This window comes from Juglans regia, chromosome 13 (genome assembly GCF_001411555.2).
Source record: "Juglans regia cultivar Chandler chromosome 13, Walnut 2.0, whole genome shotgun sequence".
NCBI lineage: Eukaryota > Viridiplantae > Streptophyta > Magnoliopsida > Fagales > Juglandaceae > Juglans > Juglans regia.
The window spans coordinates 5,102,702-5,125,610 of record NC_049913.1 but is presented as its reverse complement, the minus strand read 5'-3'; the positions used below and the strand labels follow the sequence as shown (position 1 = coordinate 5,125,610).

The 22,909-nt window shown below is 33.8% G+C and overlaps 3 protein-coding genes and 1 pseudogene across 3 annotated transcripts; 3 read left to right on the top strand and 1 right to left on the bottom strand.

The window, feature by feature from the left end:
* The first annotated feature begins 5,619 nt into the window (after window positions 1–5,619).
* Window positions 5,620–7,230, top strand: LOC109012055 (BURP domain-containing protein BNM2A-like). The gene is made up of 2 exons (XM_018993488.2): window positions 5,620–5,831; window positions 6,001–7,230. The coding sequence occupies exons 1-2, from the start codon at window positions 5,772–5,774 to the stop codon at window positions 7,066–7,068; spliced, it is 1,128 nt and encodes a 375-aa protein (XP_018849033.2). The 5' UTR covers window positions 5,620–5,771; the 3' UTR covers window positions 7,069–7,230.
* Window positions 7,231–8,740: 1,510 nt separating this feature from the next.
* Window positions 8,741–9,628, bottom strand: LOC109012070 (organ-specific protein P4-like). The gene is made up of 2 exons (XM_018993520.2): window positions 9,514–9,628; window positions 8,741–9,213 (listed from the first exon to the last, which is right to left on the bottom strand). Exons 1-2 carry the CDS (start codon window positions 9,562–9,564, stop codon window positions 8,944–8,946), a joined length of 321 nt encoding a protein of 106 aa, XP_018849065.2. The 5' UTR covers window positions 9,565–9,628; the 3' UTR covers window positions 8,741–8,943.
* Window positions 9,629–14,769: 5,141 nt separating this feature from the next.
* On the top strand, window positions 14,770–16,219 carry LOC109012056 (annotated as a pseudogene).
* Window positions 16,220–16,811: 592 nt separating this feature from the next.
* LOC109012058 (ATP-dependent Clp protease proteolytic subunit 6, chloroplastic) lies at window positions 16,812–22,078 on the top strand. Its single transcript, XM_018993491.2, has 9 exons — window positions 16,812–17,028; window positions 17,133–17,194; window positions 18,015–18,084; window positions 18,628–18,829; window positions 18,971–19,036; window positions 20,089–20,229; window positions 20,703–20,756; window positions 21,331–21,423; window positions 21,770–22,078. The coding sequence occupies exons 1-9, from the start codon at window positions 16,943–16,945 to the stop codon at window positions 21,815–21,817; spliced, it is 822 nt and encodes a 273-aa protein (XP_018849036.1). The 5' UTR covers window positions 16,812–16,942; the 3' UTR covers window positions 21,818–22,078.
* The last annotated feature ends 831 nt before the right edge of the window (window positions 22,079–22,909 follow it).

Genomic DNA, 22,909 nt, shown 5'->3' with positions numbered 1-22,909 from the left:
CGTTTTAGTGTTAAAATTCAATCCCAATTACTAATGAGAGAATTCATAAATTTCATTTTTAAAATTCTTTAAAAACGTAACTATAATACCACACTATAAACCATGATTTATACATGCTAAAAAGTTATATACATACATGACCATAAATGCAAACATACTCCTACTAACTTTCGGGTATATACATTAACAATAAATTCAAAAATAGTATTGGTATTATTAAATTTTATATACCATTTTTAAAAATTCTTTTATTTTTTCTAAGTAATCATTTTATTCGTTTCTTGTAGATTTTAAATTCTTACTTTACAATTGTTTTCACATCCAGTTGAAGTAACTCTAAATTGTAATGAGTTACTAATGTTATAGTAATCCTGAATGAATCCTTTTAGGTATAATAGGAAATCTCTATTTCTGATCAATGCTCATTTCTAGGTAAAATTCTTAATTACAAGTCTAACTTTATATCATTCAAAAGTTAGGGTTTTGTCTCTAAGACCCATTTAAATTCAAATTTTTATACATTCCAGACAATTTAGACGAAATTACAAATTTTACATTGATTTATGGATTTCAATTACTCTTTTATGCATCGATCTTTTATAGAATCACTTATTTCTATAACTTGTGAAAACATATGTAAATTTTCATTTATTTTTATATCAAATTCAAATTTTGAAAATATACCACGCAGCCTAATCAAATAGTAAATCAAGAAGATTATATGAGGTTACCTGTTCTGATGTCTCCATGGCCAATTCTTCAGTAGTGTTTCTTTGATGAGGTAGATGATCATTTGCTTGTTGTTCCATGTTATCATTGAGATAATCAGAAAAATGAACTACAATCATTTTCAAAATACAAGAATGCACTTTATAAAAATCACATCTCTAGTTTCTATACTCCCACTGATTTTGTCAACCATAAGAAATTTGACATTTCAATTTCGTCAAAATTCAAACTATGAATAGAGACAATATATTATAAATCATTTGAATCTCCCTGAGTAATCAATAATGTACCCATTAATTGTTATATGATCTAACTTTTTTTCATTTGGATTGTAAAGTCTTACTTTAGATTGACTATTCTTACATGTATATGCCTTAAATCAGGTATCCTATCATTTCACAACTCAAAATAAATCTAAAACTACTTATTAGAAACACAATCTAAGATATATACATTTGTCTTTAAAAATCTTGCTACACAATTTTTCAAGTTAACGAAATAGGTTAGGGTTATGACTCAACTCTTAATATTTTTTCATGACACTACTTCAATTCAATTTAATGATTTTCACATTTCTATCTAACTGCAATTCCTCTCCATGAGAAGTATCACAATAATTACTAATAGCTTGAGACTACTCATGTAGCAAATAGATATATTCATATCATGAAAATCATCTATAAAAATAATAAAATATTTCTATCTATCAAACATTATAGAGAAAAATGTTTACGTGCGTCTATATGCACTACCTCAATAAACTCTCTATTTCTTGTACTATTTTTTCTTGATATATTTGATTTGTTTTCTTTTTATATAAATCAACACACATTCTAAGATTAGAAAATCTAAATATGAATAATATTTTATTTACTAACCTCTACAATTATTCTTGGAGATATTCTCCAAACTTTTATGTTACAAATTATGTTTCAAATTCTATGCCAAAAATTGTAAAAAATTTTCATAAATCATTTTTCATTTGATTTCAATACATGCCTTATGAGTAAAAAGGAAAAACTTTTAAGAAAAATATTATTATGAAGGCATAAAAAATAAAAGTCTTATTGGAAGATAAATGAAACCAACATAAATGACACTTTAAAACAAATTGAAGTTTGAACATTTGTGCTCAAGTTCAACCACCAAAATAAGTATGAACATTTATAGAGTTTGACTTGAAATTTATACAGACAAAATAAAGATGAACATTTGCACTTGAGTTTAATCTAAAAATATATATAAGATCTTATTTGAAACTTATACAGAAAAAAAAAGTCTACCATTTCCTTCGAATCAAGTCTTATGTTTAGGACACATAAATCTTCATATGCCCTTATTTATTTCAAAATTCAATCAACACAGCTCTTACACTTTTGTGACCATCATTTCCTTGATTTTTCAAAAGATACAGTTATTTTTCATACAAATTAGCAAAATAAATTTATATCTAGCTAACAACTATGCTACCAACTTGTTTATATCTTATTACTTTAATGAAACAATAATGCCCCTAGAGTAAACTATTATGCACAAAATTAAGAAATCTCTATAGTTTGATATATAGCAATTAATTCGATCTTCTTAAACATTGTACTTTTCTTACCCTTATCATTATTCTAAATAATAATTTATGTTAGACTTACCAGGGTCTAAAACTCTTAGTGTAAATTTGAGATGCTCATATTTATCTAAATTAGATTCCATTATGTACATGAAACCTTGTAAATATATTTGTATACTTACTGCAAGAAAAACATTTTAATCACATTAATGTTTTGAGTTCGATACTCACAAACAATAACAGAATTTAAATCATTATGGATTAACTAATAGTATCATCGAGATCCCTCGTTTGAGAGTGAACTCGAACACACAAAATGTTTCTTCCAGTTTTAAATTCTATGGATGAACTAACAGTATCATCAAAATTTTTATTTGGGAGTAAATTCTGACATACAACGTGTTTGCTCCAACCTTAAATTATGTGGATGAACTAGTTGTATTACCATAATTCTCTTTTGGGAGTAAACTTTGGCATACAAATTGTTCACTCCAACTTTACTTTGATGGATAAACTAGAAGTGTCATCAAAATTCTCTTTTGGGAGTAGATCTTAACATACAAATTGTTTACTTCAATTTTACTTTGATGGATGAACGAGTAGTGTCATCAAAATCCTCATTTGAGAGTAGATCTTGACACACAAATTGTTCACTCCAGTTTTACTTTGATGGATGAACTAGTAGTGTTATCAAAGTCCTCCTTTGAGATTAGATCTTGATACACAAAATTGTTTATTTCATCATACCCATATTTACTATGGAGTTTAATGGTTTTTCTATCCAAAATTAAGAAATGTCTTGTACCTTTGGGCAACTAATTTTTTTCTTAATTTTAATGCAAACCATTTACCCCATATAAGATAAACAATTATATATATATATATATATATGGCCAGACATACACTAAAATCAATGAAAAGAAGTTAATAATTGAGAATGTTATAACTAATAGCCATAATTCAAGTTCAAATAACTCATACATTTATATGGCCTACCATACAATAAAATTCATAGAAAGCAATAATTAAGAATTTTTATAACATATAGTCATAATTCAAGTGCAAATAATTCATATATTTATATGGCCTACCATAGAATAAAATTCATAAAAAACAATAATTGAGAAGTTTATAACTAATAGCCATAATTCAACTTTAAATAATTTATACATTTAATAAACAATAAAGCACATGCTTTGAGAGAGAAGAGAAATAAAGAACTATTTTTTTCTTTTTTTTTAAAAAATAATATTATAAAATAATATTATTATATTATAATCTAATTGGTTCAGGTCCGGACTGGAACGGTTTAGTAACTTGGGTCAAAACCCAGTTCATTTGTGATACCGTGGGTTGGGTCACACATGACCCTTTGATCTGGGTCGAGCCTACTATACAGGCCTAACTCTTTGGCCCCTCTTTCTTTTTTTTTTTTTTTGGTTTTACTTCCGCACTGTGCTGGCCCGCAACCCATTTAGCCGCTTTTTATTTTCTTGTTTTTGTCATTGGGTTGGGCCAATTTTTTGGCCCATTATGCTAGCCTGTATACATGATTTCCCTCTTTATTTTCTTGGATTGGGCCAAAACCCAACGGCCCACAATCGCCCCATGATCCTTAACGGGTTAAGAAAATCCTACCCATTTCACCTTTCTTATTCCCTCAAGCAATCGCCGCACCTGTTAGTTTTCCAACCACTGATTTGGCACAACTGTGGGCGTCGTCGGCGAGGAGAGGTCGGCATGGCATCCCTTGCCGCCTTTGTCCACGTCCTTTCTTTGTTAGTTTACCAAAATACCGCCGCAATCACTGGGCTTTAAAGCCCTATGCACCACCATCACAGAGGAATCGACGAGGAGATTCTCAGCCTTCTCGCAGCGCTAAACATTGTACCTCATATTTTCCAAAAACTCAACTTAGAGATGGATCGAGCCACCAAACCGAGATGGTCTTTACAGCGGTGGCAACGTTCTTCCATCCCAGAGTACCAACAAGGGAAATCCGACCACCTCCACGCTGCCCACTGCTAACGCATACGGCGACCCTTACCTCAACTGTCTCTTCAACCCACACAAACATAGTACAAACAAAAGGAGAGGAAAATAAACTCAAGCAAAAAATTGAAACATATGCATGAATATCATTGCGAAAATTTTCATTTGAGAATCAAAATCAGTCACTTGAAACTCTCAAACACCATCGTAAATGTATTTTTGAGATCGAAAGGTCACACATTGTTTTCAGTCAACCACAACATGATAAAAATAGAGAGAGACACACTGAGGCACATATAAAATCAAATAGACATTTATTTAATGTATATTTTATCAGGATCATAAAATATCTGTAACATGTTGCTTTGATACCATATGTTATATATTTTAACATGAAACATAAAATATTAAGATATTCGATTTTCTATGATCAACGATAATAATTAATAATTAGAAAGCATACCTCACTCCATCTCATATTGATAAATAATCTAACCTGACTATGAGAGAAATATCACCCTAGTAACTCTACCTCCGTGTGTCTCTCGATCACTAGAGGCACAATAATGTAATAATATTATAGGTGAGAACCCTTAACCCTTCAGTGTCATTTATAGATTTCTAACCATCATGAAATCTAGAAACATTTGTGTCCCAATATGACTAAAATAGAGGTATTCTTATCCCACTATCACTATGACCTATTAATTAAGTAATAATATTTAAATTAATCTAAACTTATTAAGATATGGGTGCGTGAGATATATACTTTTAATAAAACTCTTACATCTAGCCCCTCTTATTTGAATATTATATTGTAATTTATTGCTAAAACTTTTGCCTCCGACAAGTTTCACGCCTGCTAAATTTTGTATATATCTATTGGCCCAAGAGAAAAATAAGTAAATAAAACCTTTGTCAAATCCATGAGCTTGTGAAAATCGTGGCCCAATATTTAAATAAAAAATAATGCTATTATGTCTATTTTCATTTTCATTTTCATTGTTTATATATATATATTTTTATTTTTTGAAAAATATTTAAACACGTTTAAAAATTATTTTTAAAAAAAAAGTGCAATAGTAGGGGATACTCAGTGGACAAATTGAGGAGGTAGTACTAGTAGCACTTCTCTTGAATAAAACCTTTTGTCATTTTCCTGTTTTTCAACTTTCTTTTGAATCTTCGAGTGATTTTCCTATGAAGTCAATGCCAAGTTGCCAACTGGCAAATTCCAAGGTGACTATGAAGGTAATTGATTGCCTATACATGCCCCTACAAGGCAATATGCCAATATGTGTGAACAAGAATGGAATTTCGAAAAGGGCACTTGGAGTATTTTATGGGGGCCATCTATGCATTTGTACGCGAAGAAGGATTTCACATCAATAGGAAACGATAAACGTTTATTCTTGTTGCTTCTACCTTCTCTCGTCAATAGGAAACGATAAACAAAATTGGAGATCTTAAAAAAGAAGAAAGATCAATGGGTATTGGGTACTTTGCATCTTGGATCAGCCTCTTCCTTCATCTTCTACTTACAATGGTAATCTCGAAATTGTACTTTGCTCTTTAATATTGAATTATACAGGCATGGAAGAATGGTTAGCAATTCATTGCAACTCTTGAATATTTAATATTTTTCAGTTTTTGAAGTTCTTGATTCGGAATTTATTGTAAATCTTTAGCAGTCTATGTCAATAAATTTTCTGCAGTGTGCTCATGGAAGTGGATCGAGAGAGTTGATCACCAAAAAGCACCCGGAAGAGCTTATAGAACATACTCCTCATGCAAGCAAGCATGGAGAGTTGCAAGAACCCAAACGCAAGATCATTTTGGGATATCTTACTGATCATGATGATAGTCACCGGAAAGAAACAAGCAGCAATTCAGTATCTTCAGCGCATGATGATGATGTGCATGTACCTGGCATGGACAGTGATCATAGCAAGGTTCGTACTGATGTCCACATAAGGCTGTATTATTCCCACCACCATGACATGGACAATCAAGCTAAGCTAGACCATGATGCCCATCAAGGCCTACATAGAGAGCATGTATTTCATTCTCACCATTCGTCCCACATGGATCACATGGACCCTTCTTCAATGATATTCTTCACCATGAAGGATTTAAAGGTAGGAAAAACAATGCCAGTCTATTTCCCAAAGAGAGATCCTTCAACTTCTCCACGTTTCTTGCCTAGAGAAGAAGCTGACTCGATACCCTTCTCATTAAACGAACTCCCACGCCTTCTTGAAATTTTCTCTTTCTCCCCAGACTCTCACCAAGCCAAAGCCATGGAAGATACACTCAGACAATGTGAGATTGAGCCCATCAAAGGAGAGACCAAGCTCTGTGCCACCTCCTTGGAATCCATGCTTGATTTTGCACGTGGCATGGTGGGTCTGAATTCCCGTTTCCAACTTCTGACCACTTCCCATCTGACCAAGTCAAGCACCCTTTTCCAGAACTACACTTTCCTAAGCATGCCACAGGAAATTTCAGCTCCCAAGATGGTTGCATGTCATACTATGCCTTACCCTTACGCAGTTTTCTATTGCCACGGCCAAGAAAGTAAAAACAAGGGATTCAAGGTTACCCTAGGTGGTGAGAATGGAGATAGGGTGGAAGCCATTGCTGTTTGCCACACGGATACCTCTCAATGGAGCCCCGATCACGTGTCATTTCGCGTGCTTGGGGTCAAGCCAGGGACCTCCAACGTCTGCCATTTCTTCCCAGCAGACAATCTCGTGTGGGTTCCAACACCTGTACCGGTTTAGTAGTCCAATTGCAACGTGTTTGTTCAAGTTTTAGTCCTAATAAATACTAGTGGGGAACAGGAGCCTGGGAGGTGTTAATATATTTGCACTAAGGTCGTTCATGTAAGAGAAATATTTTATAGCTGGCGTTGCATCAATGAAGAAAAAAGTGTTGCTGTGTAACAAGTTCCCACCTTTGGCTTCTACGTTTATTACATCCCGTGTGCATTTCCCAACCAATATGACAGGATCATTTATGCTCCTCTGCTTTCATTTCCCCCGAGTTCACAGTAACTCTTGCCCACCTCTTCTAGGTTGGTAAGGATCGATCTGGAATCTGTGGTTTTAAAATCCCTCTAAAACAGACGGCGATCAAGACAGAATTCTGAATTCAATTGGCTTCTACAGCTACAAAGGGGCACAGTTTAGGCTCTTACGTGGAGGCCTAAAGTAAAAGTTGATATTTTGCCTAGTTATTCTCAAGTTTTCATCATTTGAACTACCTTTCATAAAAACAAGGAAAAATTTAGCTCTATCGAAACACTAATTTCTCTCCATAAAAAGTTTAATAGGAGGAGTGTGATAACTTCTTATAAATATTAGAATGAGTTTGTTCCTAAGTCATGTGAGACTTTTCAACACGTCCCCTCACGTGTGGGCTGGTATTTCTAATAATTAACCTACTCTGATATTATATAAAAATATTAATTTCTTCTCCTAAAAAGCTTAATAGGAAGAGTGGGATAATTTTTTATAAAGACCAGGATGAATTTATTCCTAAGTCGTGTGAAACTTCTCAACAAACTCCGAAATACAATTGAGTAAATTGACTATCTATTCTAAAGCCTGTCCAGCAAAATGAAATGGGCTGCTCTGTTCATGACAATAGTTGGGCAACTAATCACGTAAAGTAAGATACATCCTAAGTTTTATTTGATACGCTATAACCACTTTTGAGTTTAGCGTCCGCGCCAGAGCATGCATTTGAGTAAGCACTAGCACACGTCGGACTCTGAGCTTGTATTTAACAATGAGATTCCCCAACAGTGACCATCTCTTTCTAAGTTTTCCAGCGTCATCATTTCAGCATCCATTTAATTCATAGTTAGTGGATTTGGTAAACGAGAACTTGCAACAAGAAACACGCAAAGCACTAAAAAAAAAGGTTGTGGGCTGGTCATCGAGAATGGATTCCAGCGCTTTGAGAGATGCATGTCTACATCTCTACGATATATGTCAGTGTACATTCTTTTAATCTTTTGCCATAGCATGAGTTGCTATGGTAGTTGATAACCGGAGTTTCACCGAGAAAGTACCAAAAAAAAAAAAAAAACCAGAAAAGATAACTGGACGTCCGAATATCAATTTGTTCCCCCGATTTGTGGCAATAGCATCTCTTTTGAATTTGTTCAGCAGCAGTATAGGGGTGTGGAGTATGTTGGGTTTATGATCGTATCCCTGGCCCTGGGGAGTCGATCTGGGAATGATGGAGCGAGAAATTCATCCTAATTAAGCTTGCAAATGATCTCTAGCTAGGCACGAACACTCTATAGAACAGAAGTTTGACTAAGAAGAATCGCATGGTTTTCGCAATTTTAATGAGGGGGCACCATAAATAGAAACTATTTTCAACGATCTTGAATGGAGGACTTTAAACCTCCAAACAGACTTTGCCAAATAATTAAATGGGCCATAGAGAGAAACTACTTCCAATATTTCAACAACATAAGAGAGATTTTTACACCACTCGTTCGCCTTCAAGACAAGCTTCAACAACTGAGAACACGCTAACATGAAATTGTAAAGACATGAGCTACTTAATTTGTTTCATGATTCGTCTAAATCATATTGCATATGACAGCATCATGAACATATATATAGTAGATTTCGGAAGCTTCAGCCCTGCATCAGCTCTGTGTCCCGCTTTGTTTCCAAGTCCTGGACACAAGGCTTCTTCTCTTCTTTCCCCTCCACACGGGCATGATAGATAATAGCATTAGGTGTGACATCAAAATCTCTAAGGAAATGGTCTTTTTTTATTGATTCAGAGAGATGTGGGGAATCTCGATGAAAGAGGGTTTTGATTGCTTCTGGTATTGGTTGGTCTTTCATTATGCTCTTCCAGTAATCTCCTGGCTCTTCTCTGGCATCGTTGAGGTTAACAAACTACAACGAAGAAAACACGAGTACTTAGCAAAAGAAGAATGCATGTACAGATGCATAATGAGAAAATCAATGAAAAGATCAACATGCTTGAAGAATTCTAGCTAGCTAGACATCATTGCATGTTTATGGGAAATAAAATTATTAAGCCAATTTACTTGTAATTTGATCTGGTTGGATATAATTAATGTCATGGTGAATTCCCAGTTAGCTCAGATGAATCAGGAGACTAGATAGATGCAATTAACAGAGTAAATCACTGCTAAAAGGGGAAATCAATGTTGCAAGTAATGAAAAGCTCACCAAGAGGAGGGACAAGATCAGAAGCAAGAAAGCAAAGATCCCAGACCTCATCTCTAGCTAGCTTTGGTGTAGCTTAATTGTTGGCACACGCTCAGATTTGTTATTTTTGAATGGTACGCTCATCAACGTATGACTAACACCTTTTATAGGCCATTCAAGAAGAAAACGCCAATTTTATTATTTTAATACACTTCATTTCAAGCATTAAAAACGAAAAAAAAAAATCCTTAAAAGAGTCATTATTTTTTATCTTAATTTTTATATTTATATTAAATTATATCGGTTAGTGTAAGGTTTTTAAAATATTTTTTTACAAATTATTTAAATAAAAAATTATTTAAAATTTGACATGTCGATGTGACTAATCGAAAAAAAAAAGTAGTTTTCTATTCAAAATATAAGCACAAATTCACGTGAAACATTATAAGAATAATATTAATATTTGGCTTCATTTTGGTTCTTCATAAAGTTCATATATTTAATTTTTTTTAATTTTTAATTTATTTATTGTTAAAGAAGTGATTATTAATGTATTGGTATTTTTTTATTTTTTAAAAATATTTAAAAAATATTTTTAAAAAATATATATAATTTATATTAGGTAGCACACGGCAAAGTAGCACCACTGATGATATGGCGGCTAGATATATACTCGTCCACGATGAGGATATATACTTGCACCATGGGCAGCTCGAAATCTCAGAGTGCGCAGTTCTACTAATGCAACAAGATTGTTATAAAAAAAAAAATGTAACAAGATCAGTAGAATTATTTGAGATATTCACGGCTAGCTTCCTGCTGGCTCCAGTATTATGTATGTGTGTTTATATAAACAGATAAGGTTTAAATTCCATCAGTAGAATTATTTGAGATATTCACGGCTAGCTTCCTGCTGGCTCCAGTATTATGTATGTGTGTTTATATAAACAGATAAGGTTTAAATTCAACGGAAAAATGTGCAACTACTGTTCAATAATATTGTATTATATATTATTGCTAAATAATATGATATATAGTATTTTTCTAGCCTATATATATATATATAAATCCAATTAGTATTTTTATTTTTAATTTAATTGCGGACCAAGTACATGGTCAACGGTCGGTCTGTCCTCTGCAATATGAACACACGACTGCCGTAATTTCTGGCGCATTAATTCATAGGGCAGTGCGTGCCCCATACCACGAATCTCTTTTTTTTTTTATGTTTATATTCTTTTAATATTTTTAAATATTTTAAAAAAATTAAAAATTAAAAAAATTTAAATACATAAACAACCAAAATAAGTAAATAAAATCAGACAAAATATTAACATTTTTCTAATTTATATCATGACATGCAACATGAATATTACTTATGGGTGACTCTACATTCATCATGGAGCGTCTGTTGAGGCTCCTGCTAATTTATTTTTTATTTATTTTTCTTTTTTTGTACATATATATATTGTAATATTTTTTTAAAATTTTTATAATATTATTAACAAATATTCATTTATTTATTAAATAAATAAAAAAACCAACGAGAACTATCAGCAAAAAGAGTAACTTTTTCCTATTACTTATTAATAATTACTTGGAAAAATATTTTGCATAGTTTTAAAATACGTGAATTTCACCTTTTTATTTTTCTTAAAATAATTAATAAATTTCAAATCTACGTAAAAGTTTCTCTTTTAATGGTGATCTCGCTATTTTTTAAATAAAATGCATAGAACTTACATCTTCATATATACTACCTCTTGTCAAAATATATTATCTTTTATTCAGATGTGTTTTCCTGAGATGTCATATAACTAGCTAGGGAGCATGTCATGCTCGAGGGTCACCTTCTTCTCTATTTTTTTTTCTTCTTTTTATTATTATGATGATATTAGAAATTTCCCGAAGATTAATAACGTCGAACCCACATGTTATAGGTTGACCTAAAACGATAGCTTATTATTATATGGGAACGATGATGATCTGCATGCGTGACTGTAATTGATGTAAATTTAATTATTTTTATTTATTTATTTACAGACAGCTTGGATGCCTATAAAGAACAAAAAGAAAGATGCTCATAATTAAACTCTAATATAATTTTATTTATTCTTAGTACGTAACATTTCCAGCTTAATTTTAACACTACTTGCTGTAAGTATTAATTAACAAGTTGCATAACTTGCATTTTTGTGAGGCCTTGGTGAGCAGGTGGCCTAGATGATTCCCTCCACCAATTACTTCTTGATGCATGGCTAATAGCTAGAAAAATGATTTTACGAATGAGTTCTACAGTCATAAAAAAATTATACAATATTAATAATTTTATAAACTGATGTAAATTTATGTGATTTGTCGATCTATTTTATAATAAAAATAATTTTATAATTTGACAAACTACATCAAATTATATCGATTTGTAAAATTACTTTTAAATAATTACTAGAGTAAATTCTCTTTATTTTATGAGTCGAGCTACTTTGGGGGCATGGACGTTGTGTACTTGTATTTGCCGATGCAAGATATATAAGTAAAGCTGATCACCTGTTTAATTGGCTCTTATTTTTCGCATAGGAAGAAAAAAAACAAGACTGCTGAAAGACAAAATATCTGAACAGTTTTTAATAATTTTATTAAACATAAAAAACATATTTTTATTTATTTTTTTTATTTTTTTAAATTGTCTTGGCAGAAGTTTACTTTTTATCACATGCATGTCAAGTGATCATGATTAGTACTCTAGCTTCCTTTATAAAGGCAATTAGGCTAGCTATGGTATCAAAATTAAAATTATGATGATGGATAAATAAAATTATTTCGAATATCATATGTCCAATTTATTCTACATTACATCATCCTTTCTCATATATTTTCTCGTCAAGAATAATTAAAATGGAAAAGGCAGTACTAGTTGTACGGTATATTAATATTAGTGATTGCATGCAGCCAGGATTCAATCAAACCTAGATTTAAATCCAAGAAGTGGGTGAAATTCGTATTTTCCTTGAGGAAACTGTACTTATTAGTAAGATATTAAAAAAAATCCTAAAATTTTCTATTTTTTAAATGCAAAAGACGTAAAAAAAAGGCTGTTAATTTATTTATTTCTCCCGACTATGGACCGGGGAGCGCGCGTACCCCCTGGTTTCGTCCCGAGTGCATGCACCATTGATCTTCAGCTGACTTGCGGGAAATAGGAAAGAAGATTCCGGCTCAGTGGCTGCGAGACAAAACTAATGAAGGACAAAATGCAAACTTCAACCGATAATCATGTGAGACAAGATTAGCGGATTCAGGAGATGAAAACAGCATGAAACCGGTTATGTTGGCTAAAAGTCAACTTGAAACGTGCATCAAAATATGAAATGTCTACCTGTAGATGGAGTTTGCTTTATCCCCAAAAATAAAGAAGTTGTTCTAGATATAAGGCAGACTGGGCTGTCTTTGTCTGCAGAAGTCAACTTCGTAGGGTGCATCATGGGGTTTGGCCGATTGGGTGCATCATGGGTTGGCTGTGCGTTTAGCTCTCTAGGGCTTCATAATTATAGTTTCTAGTGACAATTAGCCCAAAGTAAACGACTAAACTGCTACTGGATTGGTGATCGGAATATTGGCTGTGCAGTCATGGCTGACACTAGTATTACTTTCTCTTGCTATATATGCAACTGAGAAGTGCAATGGTGGTGGCATGACGTAGATCATTTGATGCAATGGAAACAGACGTGGGGAAGAAGTTGAAGTACTGTTGTTAGATTTCGATGGAAGTGATATTGTAGATCTCTTCTAGATTTGATATGATGATAATCCTTCGTTGACTTCTGCTTTGAGGTTGCAATTGGTGAGCAGATGGCCACGCAAATGAGTGGGGCTACTCTAGAGTAGTCCGCTTAAAGTGACCAATAGTGTTTTTTAAGTTTATTTATTTTTTAATATTTTTAAATATTTAAAAAAATATATTAAAATTATTTTTTTAATTATTAAATATAAAAATCAAACAGCCATTTTGAGTGGTCAAAATAGGAGGTAAAATAGTATTTTTCCACGCACGCAAATTCATATGACAGAGTTTGTCATCTTGAATAGTTTAATGATGCCCATTTCAATGTCTTAATCTACAGTACTACTGGATTGTGACCAAATCCATATTGAATGGCCAAAACACGTATGTTTCAGCTGTACTAATAATTGGACTTCCGCAGAACGTACAACTTTTAGCTGTACTAAAATCTATATTGTAGCAAACTATTGCCGAGATTCATATCACTTTATTGTTGTTTCTATTTTAAGATTGTGCTGAATTAAATTGAGTTAAGTATTTTTTTTTAATAGTAATAAGTTAAAATAATAAAATGAGTTTTGTGACATATGATAAATTTAAATGTGTTTAAATATTAAAATGAATTTAGATATATTTATAAAAAATTAGAAAAAATTGTGAATTCTATGTATAAATAAGTATTGAGTTAAAAAAAATTATGCATCTCACGTATAAAGAGATTTTAAGTTGAGATGAATTTAATAATTTAAAAATTGAGTGTTTAGTTGTTAAAAAATATCTAAATCTACACCGAACTCAAGGAAACAATCCCAGCTTAAGAGGAAGTCCATCTAAGAACTGGCCTGTCTAGGAAAGATAATTCACTCATGGGAAATATTTATAGTCATGCTACTACTATTCGGATGCTTCAATCATTTCTATGAAGATGGCCTGTGTTTTAGCCATGTTTCGTAGCCATTCAATGGCATGGAAGAATCCCTCAATTTTCTTTGCAAGGACTGACAATCTGCAGAATTACATGGCTTCTCCAGATGTAGTACAACCTTCTGTAAAATTCTGAACCTTAATTTTAATTAAGGGTCCACCTTTATAAAGAAAAGAGAGAGAAATTAAGTTGATCAGTTTGGTTGAGCCCCATTTCCGAAGGAATCAACTTTAGAGTCAACTTACAAACCATCTTTCTGGAAAAAACCAATTCATCAAGATAACAACTGTTGACTTAGGGCAGGAATTTTCAAGGAAAAATCAATAGGAACAGCTTATATATCTGAATCAAATGACACCACTTTGGACTAAGCACTCATGCCCAAGCTTAAGTCTGCTGCCGACTACAGTGGGTTTTGCTTTCCGGCCTCCACTACCACCTGTGTCCCATTTATTTACAATATTAATGTTCCAATTGTTTATACACTCAACAAACTTTAGCTCTGTGGATTAAAAATACCTAAGTCAAGATGTAATCATTAAAATAAATAAACCCCAGTGCTATATCTGATGTTACTTGCAGCTTACAGATTGATACCCAGATAGCAGAGAAGACAAGAAAAATTAGACTTCCTAAGAAAAGAAGATCAGGGAAAAATGCGTCTCCGGATTGCTTCTTGTACATGTGGCGTCATTGTTTACGCACTAGTTGTTCTATTGGTAAGCTCTTTGTCCTGTTATCTCTCACATCACTGAATTTCCACCGATTCACATGATTGAAATGCTCCTAACCATAGTACCTTACTAATCTGGTCATCCTTCTCAATTCCTGATAATTAGCTGTTGCCTTTGAGCAAAAACTTCAAAATTCTTAAAACCTCAATTTACTCCATTTTTCTTTGGTATTTATAATTTCGACGACTTGTTATCTTCTGCTAATGATATTATGGCAGACTGCACAAGAGAGTAATGCAAGGAAGCTGGTTACAGGATATGGAAAAGATGTTAACATGAAGAAGGAATTTGATATACATCAACATGCCATGGATGGCCATCTAAGCCTTCGAGACGATTCTGAGCAGAGCAATGGTGGTCATATAGAGATCAATCGTAAGCATATAGGCGAAGAGGTACATGAGGAGAATGGTAATGAAAGGATCCTAAAGAAGCATGCGCATGCTCATCCAGAAATGCACATGGATCACATGGACCCCGCGCTAAATATTTATTTGGCTATAGATGATCTAAAAGTTGGGAAATTAATGCCAATTTATTTTCCGAGAAAGGATCCTTCAATGTCTCCTAAATTGCTTCCCAGATAAGAAGTTGATTCCATTCCTTTCTCATCAACACAGCTTCCACACCTTCTTGAATTCTTCTCCTTCTCCAAGGAGTCACCCCGAGCCAAGGCTATGGAATACACACTGGGACAATGTGAGCTTGAACCCATTAAAGGAGAGACCAAGTTCTGTGCTACCTCCTTTGAGTCCTTGCTTGATTTGCCACGTAGCTTCTTTGGATTGGATAGTCATCTAAAAGTTATAACCGCTACTGATCTCAGAAACTCAACAGTACTTCAACAGAACTATACCTTTTTGGGAGTGAAGGAGATTTCAGCACCCAAAATGATAGCTTGTCATCCTATGCCTTACCCTTATGCAGTTTTCTACTGCCATGGCCAAGAGAATGAGAATAGGCTGTTTGAAGTTTCACTAGATGGTGACAATGGAGAGACAGTGCAAGCAGCTGCTATTTGCCACATGGATACCTCTCAGTGGGATCCTGAACACGTGTCATTTCGTGTGCTCGGAGTTGAACCTGGAAGCTCTCCCGTGTGCCATTTCTTTCCTGCAGGCAATATAATTTGGGTGCCCATCATGTCAGCTTAGATTATATTGAAGCCCTTGTGCTTCAATATACATATCGAACTGTTTATGTAATAATGCGTATGCATAGGTGTCCAATGAAGTGGACTTTCAAGTTAAGAAGTCGTAAATTCAGGCCAACGACGGCGCTGGTGTAATGCTTTTAGAGGCATTAATTATAGAAAAATTCTGAAAATCTAAACTTTTTTTTGTTATAAATGATGAAAATATACGTTATTATTTAGATATATATTTATGTGTATGTATTTAAATAAAATAATAAAAATGACAAATCAGCTCCTTTCGGTGGAAAATATCCTGAAGACTCCACTCGCCCACGGAGTTTCCTTGTCCAAGCCCAGCCCAGCCCAGCCCAGAATGATTGGTCGTCCTTGTTTTATTTTGGGCCGTACTCCAACAATTAGTTTATCATATTAATTAAAGTCCTTTTTTTTTTTCAATTAAGAAAAGTTATTTGATTGCATTAATTTTTCATACAGGCATTTATAATCTCATTCGCAAGGAAATATATGGCCATTCAAACTGGTGTTGTTAATTTTATCTGTGTTTTCTTTTTTATTTTGAGATCCGTATATTTTAAAAAATATTTAAAATATATCAACAGAAATTACAAAAAAAATTAATTAATAAAATGATTTAAAATATATCATGAGAAATTACAAAAACATTGCTTTGGTTTTTAAAGAAACGATAATACATGAAAAAAAAATTTGAAAAGAAAAAAGTAGGGTTCATAACATTAATTAACAGCAACTTCGCGGTTTATACTTTCCAACCAAAAAATAGAACTTGTTATCTATCCCAACGACGCCATCGCTACTGTCTCGATCTCTCTCTCTCTTCTCTCGCCGAGTGCAAGATGGTAGCTTCAGCTATCTCCGTGCGTTTAAACTTCTCAATCGCTTCTTGTGACAGAGACTCGTCCATTCCTTTATTTTCCCGCAGGTAGATATGTGCGCAAACACGCACAAACATATCAATTGCATAGTTTCAGTCAGTTGGGAAATTTTGATTTTGCTTTATGGTGTCAATTGTTGGATTTCTTTCAGAAACTCAAGGAGGTCGATAGTCTGCGCCTTGCCAAGTCCCTACCGAGATTCTTTAACATCTGGTATCTTTTACAATTCGAAAATTTGGAACTACTTTTATAATTAATGTAGTGTAAGAGTTCCTTTTTGTTTTTTTTTTTTTATCTCATTCTCAGTGGTTGAGTATATGCTACAACTTGATTTTGGGACGATCGAGTTGTCTTTTTTGAGCTAATTTGTGCTAAGAAGCAGTTTATTGAAGTTACTTTTTTGTGATAAGTAGTTTAGGTGAAAACATTTTTTTAGAGTTACTTAGAATAATGGTTTGCCTTTGGTATCAAAATTTACAAGTGGTAACCTTTTGGTAACAGAGGAAGTGCTCATGAGTTCAATTGTGGTCATTTCCCATAGCTTGGATTTTTTTTTTTTATTGGCACTGGTGTCCGAGAACAGCGTCCCATATAATCCCAAGGGTGCACAAGCTTTCGGCAAGGAGTTTCCCGCAAGTGCACATCGGGCAATTCAAGGGAAAAATCCCCCCATCCGATTCCCCCTAGGAATTATTTGCACTCAAGAGGATTCAAACATTAGACCTAGAGGGAGCATACCACCACGACCAAGGCCTTTACCACTTGAGCCAACCCCTAGGGATTGCCATAGCTTGGACTTTGAGGGTAGGTCTTTCATTTCATCCAAAAATTTGTCATGGTCAGAGCCAGTTCTCGCTGGTTTGTTAATTGAAAATTCCCATTAATGCTTATTGATTATTTGTTGAGCTACTGAATATGTTTGGTTAGTCCCAAATCTTGTAAAGATACATAAATGCCTCCGTGATGGCCAATGCATTAACTTTTGCATTTTTGCATAAAAAGATAGTTCTAATATATGTATCATGGTGCTCAGGCTTATCCAGTAAAACTTGTGGGTTACCTCGTAAGCATGCAGAGAAGGATTTTCATGATGTTGGTAAAAGGTGTGTGACTTATTCCCTTTTTGCTTAAAGTGCTCAATGTTATCCTCTTTTGTTTTTTTGTTTTTGGTAATATTTACACATGCGCACATGTATATAGGCATATGTACAAGCTACAAACACTTGTATGTATGCGTATCTGTTATATAATGGTGGTCTGTACATCTTTTGTATCGACTACACATGAATTTTCAAGTGATTATTTCATTTGAATAGTATGTTGTTGCACTTAGAGGTTTTCTTTACTTATAATGGAGTGTGTTACAACAGTGCCACCGTTACATCCATCTGATAGAAAATTACATCAGAGAAATGAATAAGCATGTGTTGGAATTGGGTTGAGGAAAAAGCATTGCATCCAAGCCTTGTTTGTTTTGATCTATCTTCACGATATTAATAGGAAACATGTTACATATGCCTATGATCTATTAAGCAATCTTTTTAGATCCTATAATGGTAGATGTTTGGTCTGGTTCCGTGTTCTCTCCTTCTCTAATTAACTATTTGATGGAAAAATAAGCCATTTAAACTGCATTTGAAATGCAGTTATGATGCAATAGAAGCCAAAACGGGGAATCCACCCATAATGCCAGCTGTGATGACCCCAGGAGGGCCTTTAGATCTCTCGTCTGTGTTATTCAGGAATCGCATAATCTTCATTGGGCAGCCAGTCACCTCACAGGTGGCTCAACGAGTCATATCGCAGCTTGTAACTCTGGCAACTGTTGATGAGGATGCAGATATTCTGGTGTGGTTGTGTTGATAGTAATATTTGAATTGATGCATTGGGAATGTAAACTCAATTTTCTACAGCATGTTTTGTTTTAGTTTATTTTTATTTATAAAGATAACTCTTTACAGCTTATGAGCTAGTCCTGTACCTTGTCAGGTGTATTTGAACTGCCCTGGTGGAAGTACATACTCTGTGCTGGCCATATATGATTGCATGTCTTGGGTAAGATTAAAAAGAAAACTGTTGCATTTCTCTGCTCCCTTTTTCTTAATTAGTTTTTGCCACCTTTAGTAATTGAAAAATTATTAGTATTTGCTACCTCTAGCAGAATATTAACTTTTTCTTGGTACTCTGGTATTGTAATGACCTATTAAAAGCTGAGAAAATTTTGATTAATCATAAACACTGTATTGGCGTATCTCCTTATATGCAATGGTTGTGATATTATGTCTTAGAAATCCCACATAAAGTTGTTAAGTGCAAATTAAGAACTCTTTTTTTTCCCAATAATCCTCAATTTGAAAGCAATAATGATGAATTAAACTGTTGTCTAAGTGACTGAAATGATTGGAGGAGATCTAAAAGGAGAAAATAGATCAAATGAGGAGCACAAAGGTAAGTAACATGGCAATGTATGTGAATTTCATGCTTGCTAATTCCAAAAGGTGGCTTGACCATTTTACTGACCAAAATACCTAACTTGAATGTAAGAAAAAGCACTTATGGAGAACGGAAACTAAAGGAAGAAGATTGCTAAGGAAACAAAAAGATAGGTCCCTCTCTCTCTCTGTCTGATTTCTTTTATTTCATTTAGGTAGTTATTAGTTTTTATAAGGGACATTCCAGACAAACAGGGGAACAACTGATAACGTTTCTGTGATTGGGCTTTTTTTCCCCATGCTCATGCAAACCGTAGTTTATAGATTACAAACAGAAGGATCATCTTCCTTTAAATTGTAAGAGCAAGTTACCAGACTGTCACTGGATATTTACAGTTGCTTCCCATGTACTCATACGATCCTGTTAAGCACTCAGGCTAGCATGCTAAACTGTTCATCTGATTATCTATTTGGCATTAGATGATCAGAATGGATTATGCGGTCATTAGATGTTTTGTGTTACTTGTAAGTAAAAGCATGTATTGCAAGATACCCCATTTGCAAATGGCATTACTGTGTATACAACTATCATTCTTGTTTTTCTTTGAAAAATAAAAGTAAAAGAAAAGTCCTTGATTTCTCACTTTGAGAGCATATATTAACTCATATATTCAGATAAAGCCCAAGGTTGGCACAGTATGTTTTGGAGTAGCAGCAAGCCAGGGCGCACTTCTTCTTGCTGGTGGAGAAAAGGGAATGCGCTATGCAATGCCAAATGCACGTATTATGATACATCAACCACAGGGTGGATGTGGGGTATGAATTGCCTTTTAGTGTATTTTATGGCATTTTATGAGAAGGAGATGCTTGTCACAGGATATACCATTTTTCCAATCCAATTTCATTTCCTCTTTTATGTTTGCCTTTTGTTTTTGTCCTTTTGCTGTTTTATAATTTTGCTGGTGTTTGAGATTAGAAAGTTAATGTTTACGTTAGTTTTTCCTATCTACAGTGATTTGATAATAGAAAATCACAATAGTATCATATGAAATGGATTTGGGATTTGGTATCGGGTTTGGTTACAAGCCCTAGTATCAGATTCTTTTGCTTTTCAATGAAGTTCCATTCTTAACCATCTCATGTCCTGACAATATGAGTATGGCTGGGTGAAGTGGTCCCTCTGTGTAACTAAATCCATAAATGTCTTCTCACTGGCATTTGTGATACAGCTAATTTCAGATGGTGGTAGATGTGGCATGATTCTTTTGCTAAGATATATTTGCTTACAGGGTCATGTGGAAGATGTGAGGCGCCAAGTGAACGAAGCAGTTCAATCTCGCCATGTTAGTCTCCCTTTTCCTCTCAGTTGCATGCTCTGAATTATCTCTGGACAGTTAGAATGTGGTTCAAATGATGCCTCTTATATTCTCTCCAATTTGAATAAAAAATGAAGAACATGACTCATAACTTGAATATAAGTTTTGAGCATTCGAGAAACTGAAAATTAGGTTTACCGTTGTACTGGGCTGGACTGTTCAGATTAATTTCACTCTGCCCTCCACTGAAGGTGACAATAGAGATATGCATCATGATTGTTAGAAAAACCAGGCTAATCCTTCGTTGGACTAGTAAATACAACTGACTTGATCATCATAAGAAGTGTTGAATGTTTAACAAGGAACCTACGTTCTTTTGCTGCATTCTTGCCTTTAGTAAAAGCCTATGATCTGAAACTTGCATGATTTCCAGAGCTTTGACAGAAAATATCAATATAGCGTTAGTGCATTTTACAATTTCCATAACAATTGAGATTAGGATTATTTTCCATTCTCCACCCCAAATGAATTTTCCAATTTCTAGAATATCTGTTACAGAACATAACTGTACTTTTCTTTTTTGTGTGGGAATATTATGCAGAAAATTGACAAAATGTATGCTGCTTTTACTGGTCAATCTCTTGAGAAAGTGCAACAATACACTGAAAGGGACCGTTTCTTGTCTGTTTCTGAGGTAATGTTGCTCGGCCGGTTTTCCTATTTAATCTATGTCTTATTTACTTGCGTATCATTCGGATGAGTTAAGGAAATGGCCAAGGGAAATTTAAGCTGTCTGCATCGCTAGAACTTTATAGGCCAATTAAGCGGTACCTCATGAAGATATTGCTTTTGAGACGTAATGAGTGTAGACCCTGCATACTCAAGATTTGAGATTCGAAGCCCAGTACAATGAAAGAGATTCCATTCTCTGCTCCTAATTTTTTTTTTTCTTATCCCAACTTTCCTGGACCCTTGCTGCTCCAGTACATGTTCTCCACCAAAACTAACCGTTTTCTTGCGGTTGCTGCCTCTAATTGCAGGCTATGGAGTTTGGACTAATCGATGGCGTGCTAGAAACTGAATATTGAATTCCGACATTTTTCCTAACCATTCATGTCTTGGGAACATCAGAGTTCAATTTTTTATCAAACAGATATCCTCAGGTTGCCTCAAGTTTGCATATGATATTTCATCAAATGATACATGTCAAGCGGCGCTTGTATTTCTTATCTCAATTAAATTAAGCTCTGATCTTCAAAGGCTGGCTGTTTTGGGTTTTCATTCTTGATTCTTCTGGGTGAAGTTGCTATCTATTGCTTTATATTAACATAGAACAGCTTGTGTTGTTACGGATCTTGGTCTAAGCAGATGTCATAACCCTCGAGAAATTGAGAACTCCAACATCTTAAATGATCAGCGTGTAATCTATACTAGGCGAAGAAAATAATTTTTCATAATTATTGATCTTTGTGTACTAGGAAATTTGTTTCACAAGAAATACTTTAGCTATAAAAAAATCTCATAAAAGTAAACTGTAAACTCACAAAGTGGCTTGATATGGTATGTTAAATTATTAAGTTATTTTTATGAATTTATTTTTGTGAGATCTTTTTGTAGGTTTAATTATACATAAAGGAAACAATGTGGGACTAATGATAATTATACAGTAACTCTATTATCTTAATCGATTGTCCATCAGTTTAAATATCTCCCTATATCTTTTCTATCGAATCGTTGAAAAGAAAGAAAGCATATCAATTTGTTTTTCTTGTCAAGATTATAAACCTTTTATTAAAAGAAAAAGAAGAAGAAGATTATAAATTCAACTCCCTATCATCTAAGATAATTTTTTTAAGCTCTTCCTACATCTCTAGCCTCTAGGGAATTAGAAGAAATTAACAAATAAATAGGTAAATTGTAGATAAGAGTTTACCTCAAAAGTCGTGGGTTTAAAAAAAAAAAAAAAAAAAAGGAAAATCACAATTAGAAATTACAATAAGAGATAAGGACGACTGCTTAAACTATAACAACACATTACAAAACCACCTAGGGATCCTTTGATGGAATGGGGAGGATCTCGCTGTTCTTGTACTTGGGCAAAATTAATAATATCCATTCCGGCCTATGACTTTTCTTCTTAGAAGATGGAAACTTTTTAAATAGACTGGTTATAAGTTGTT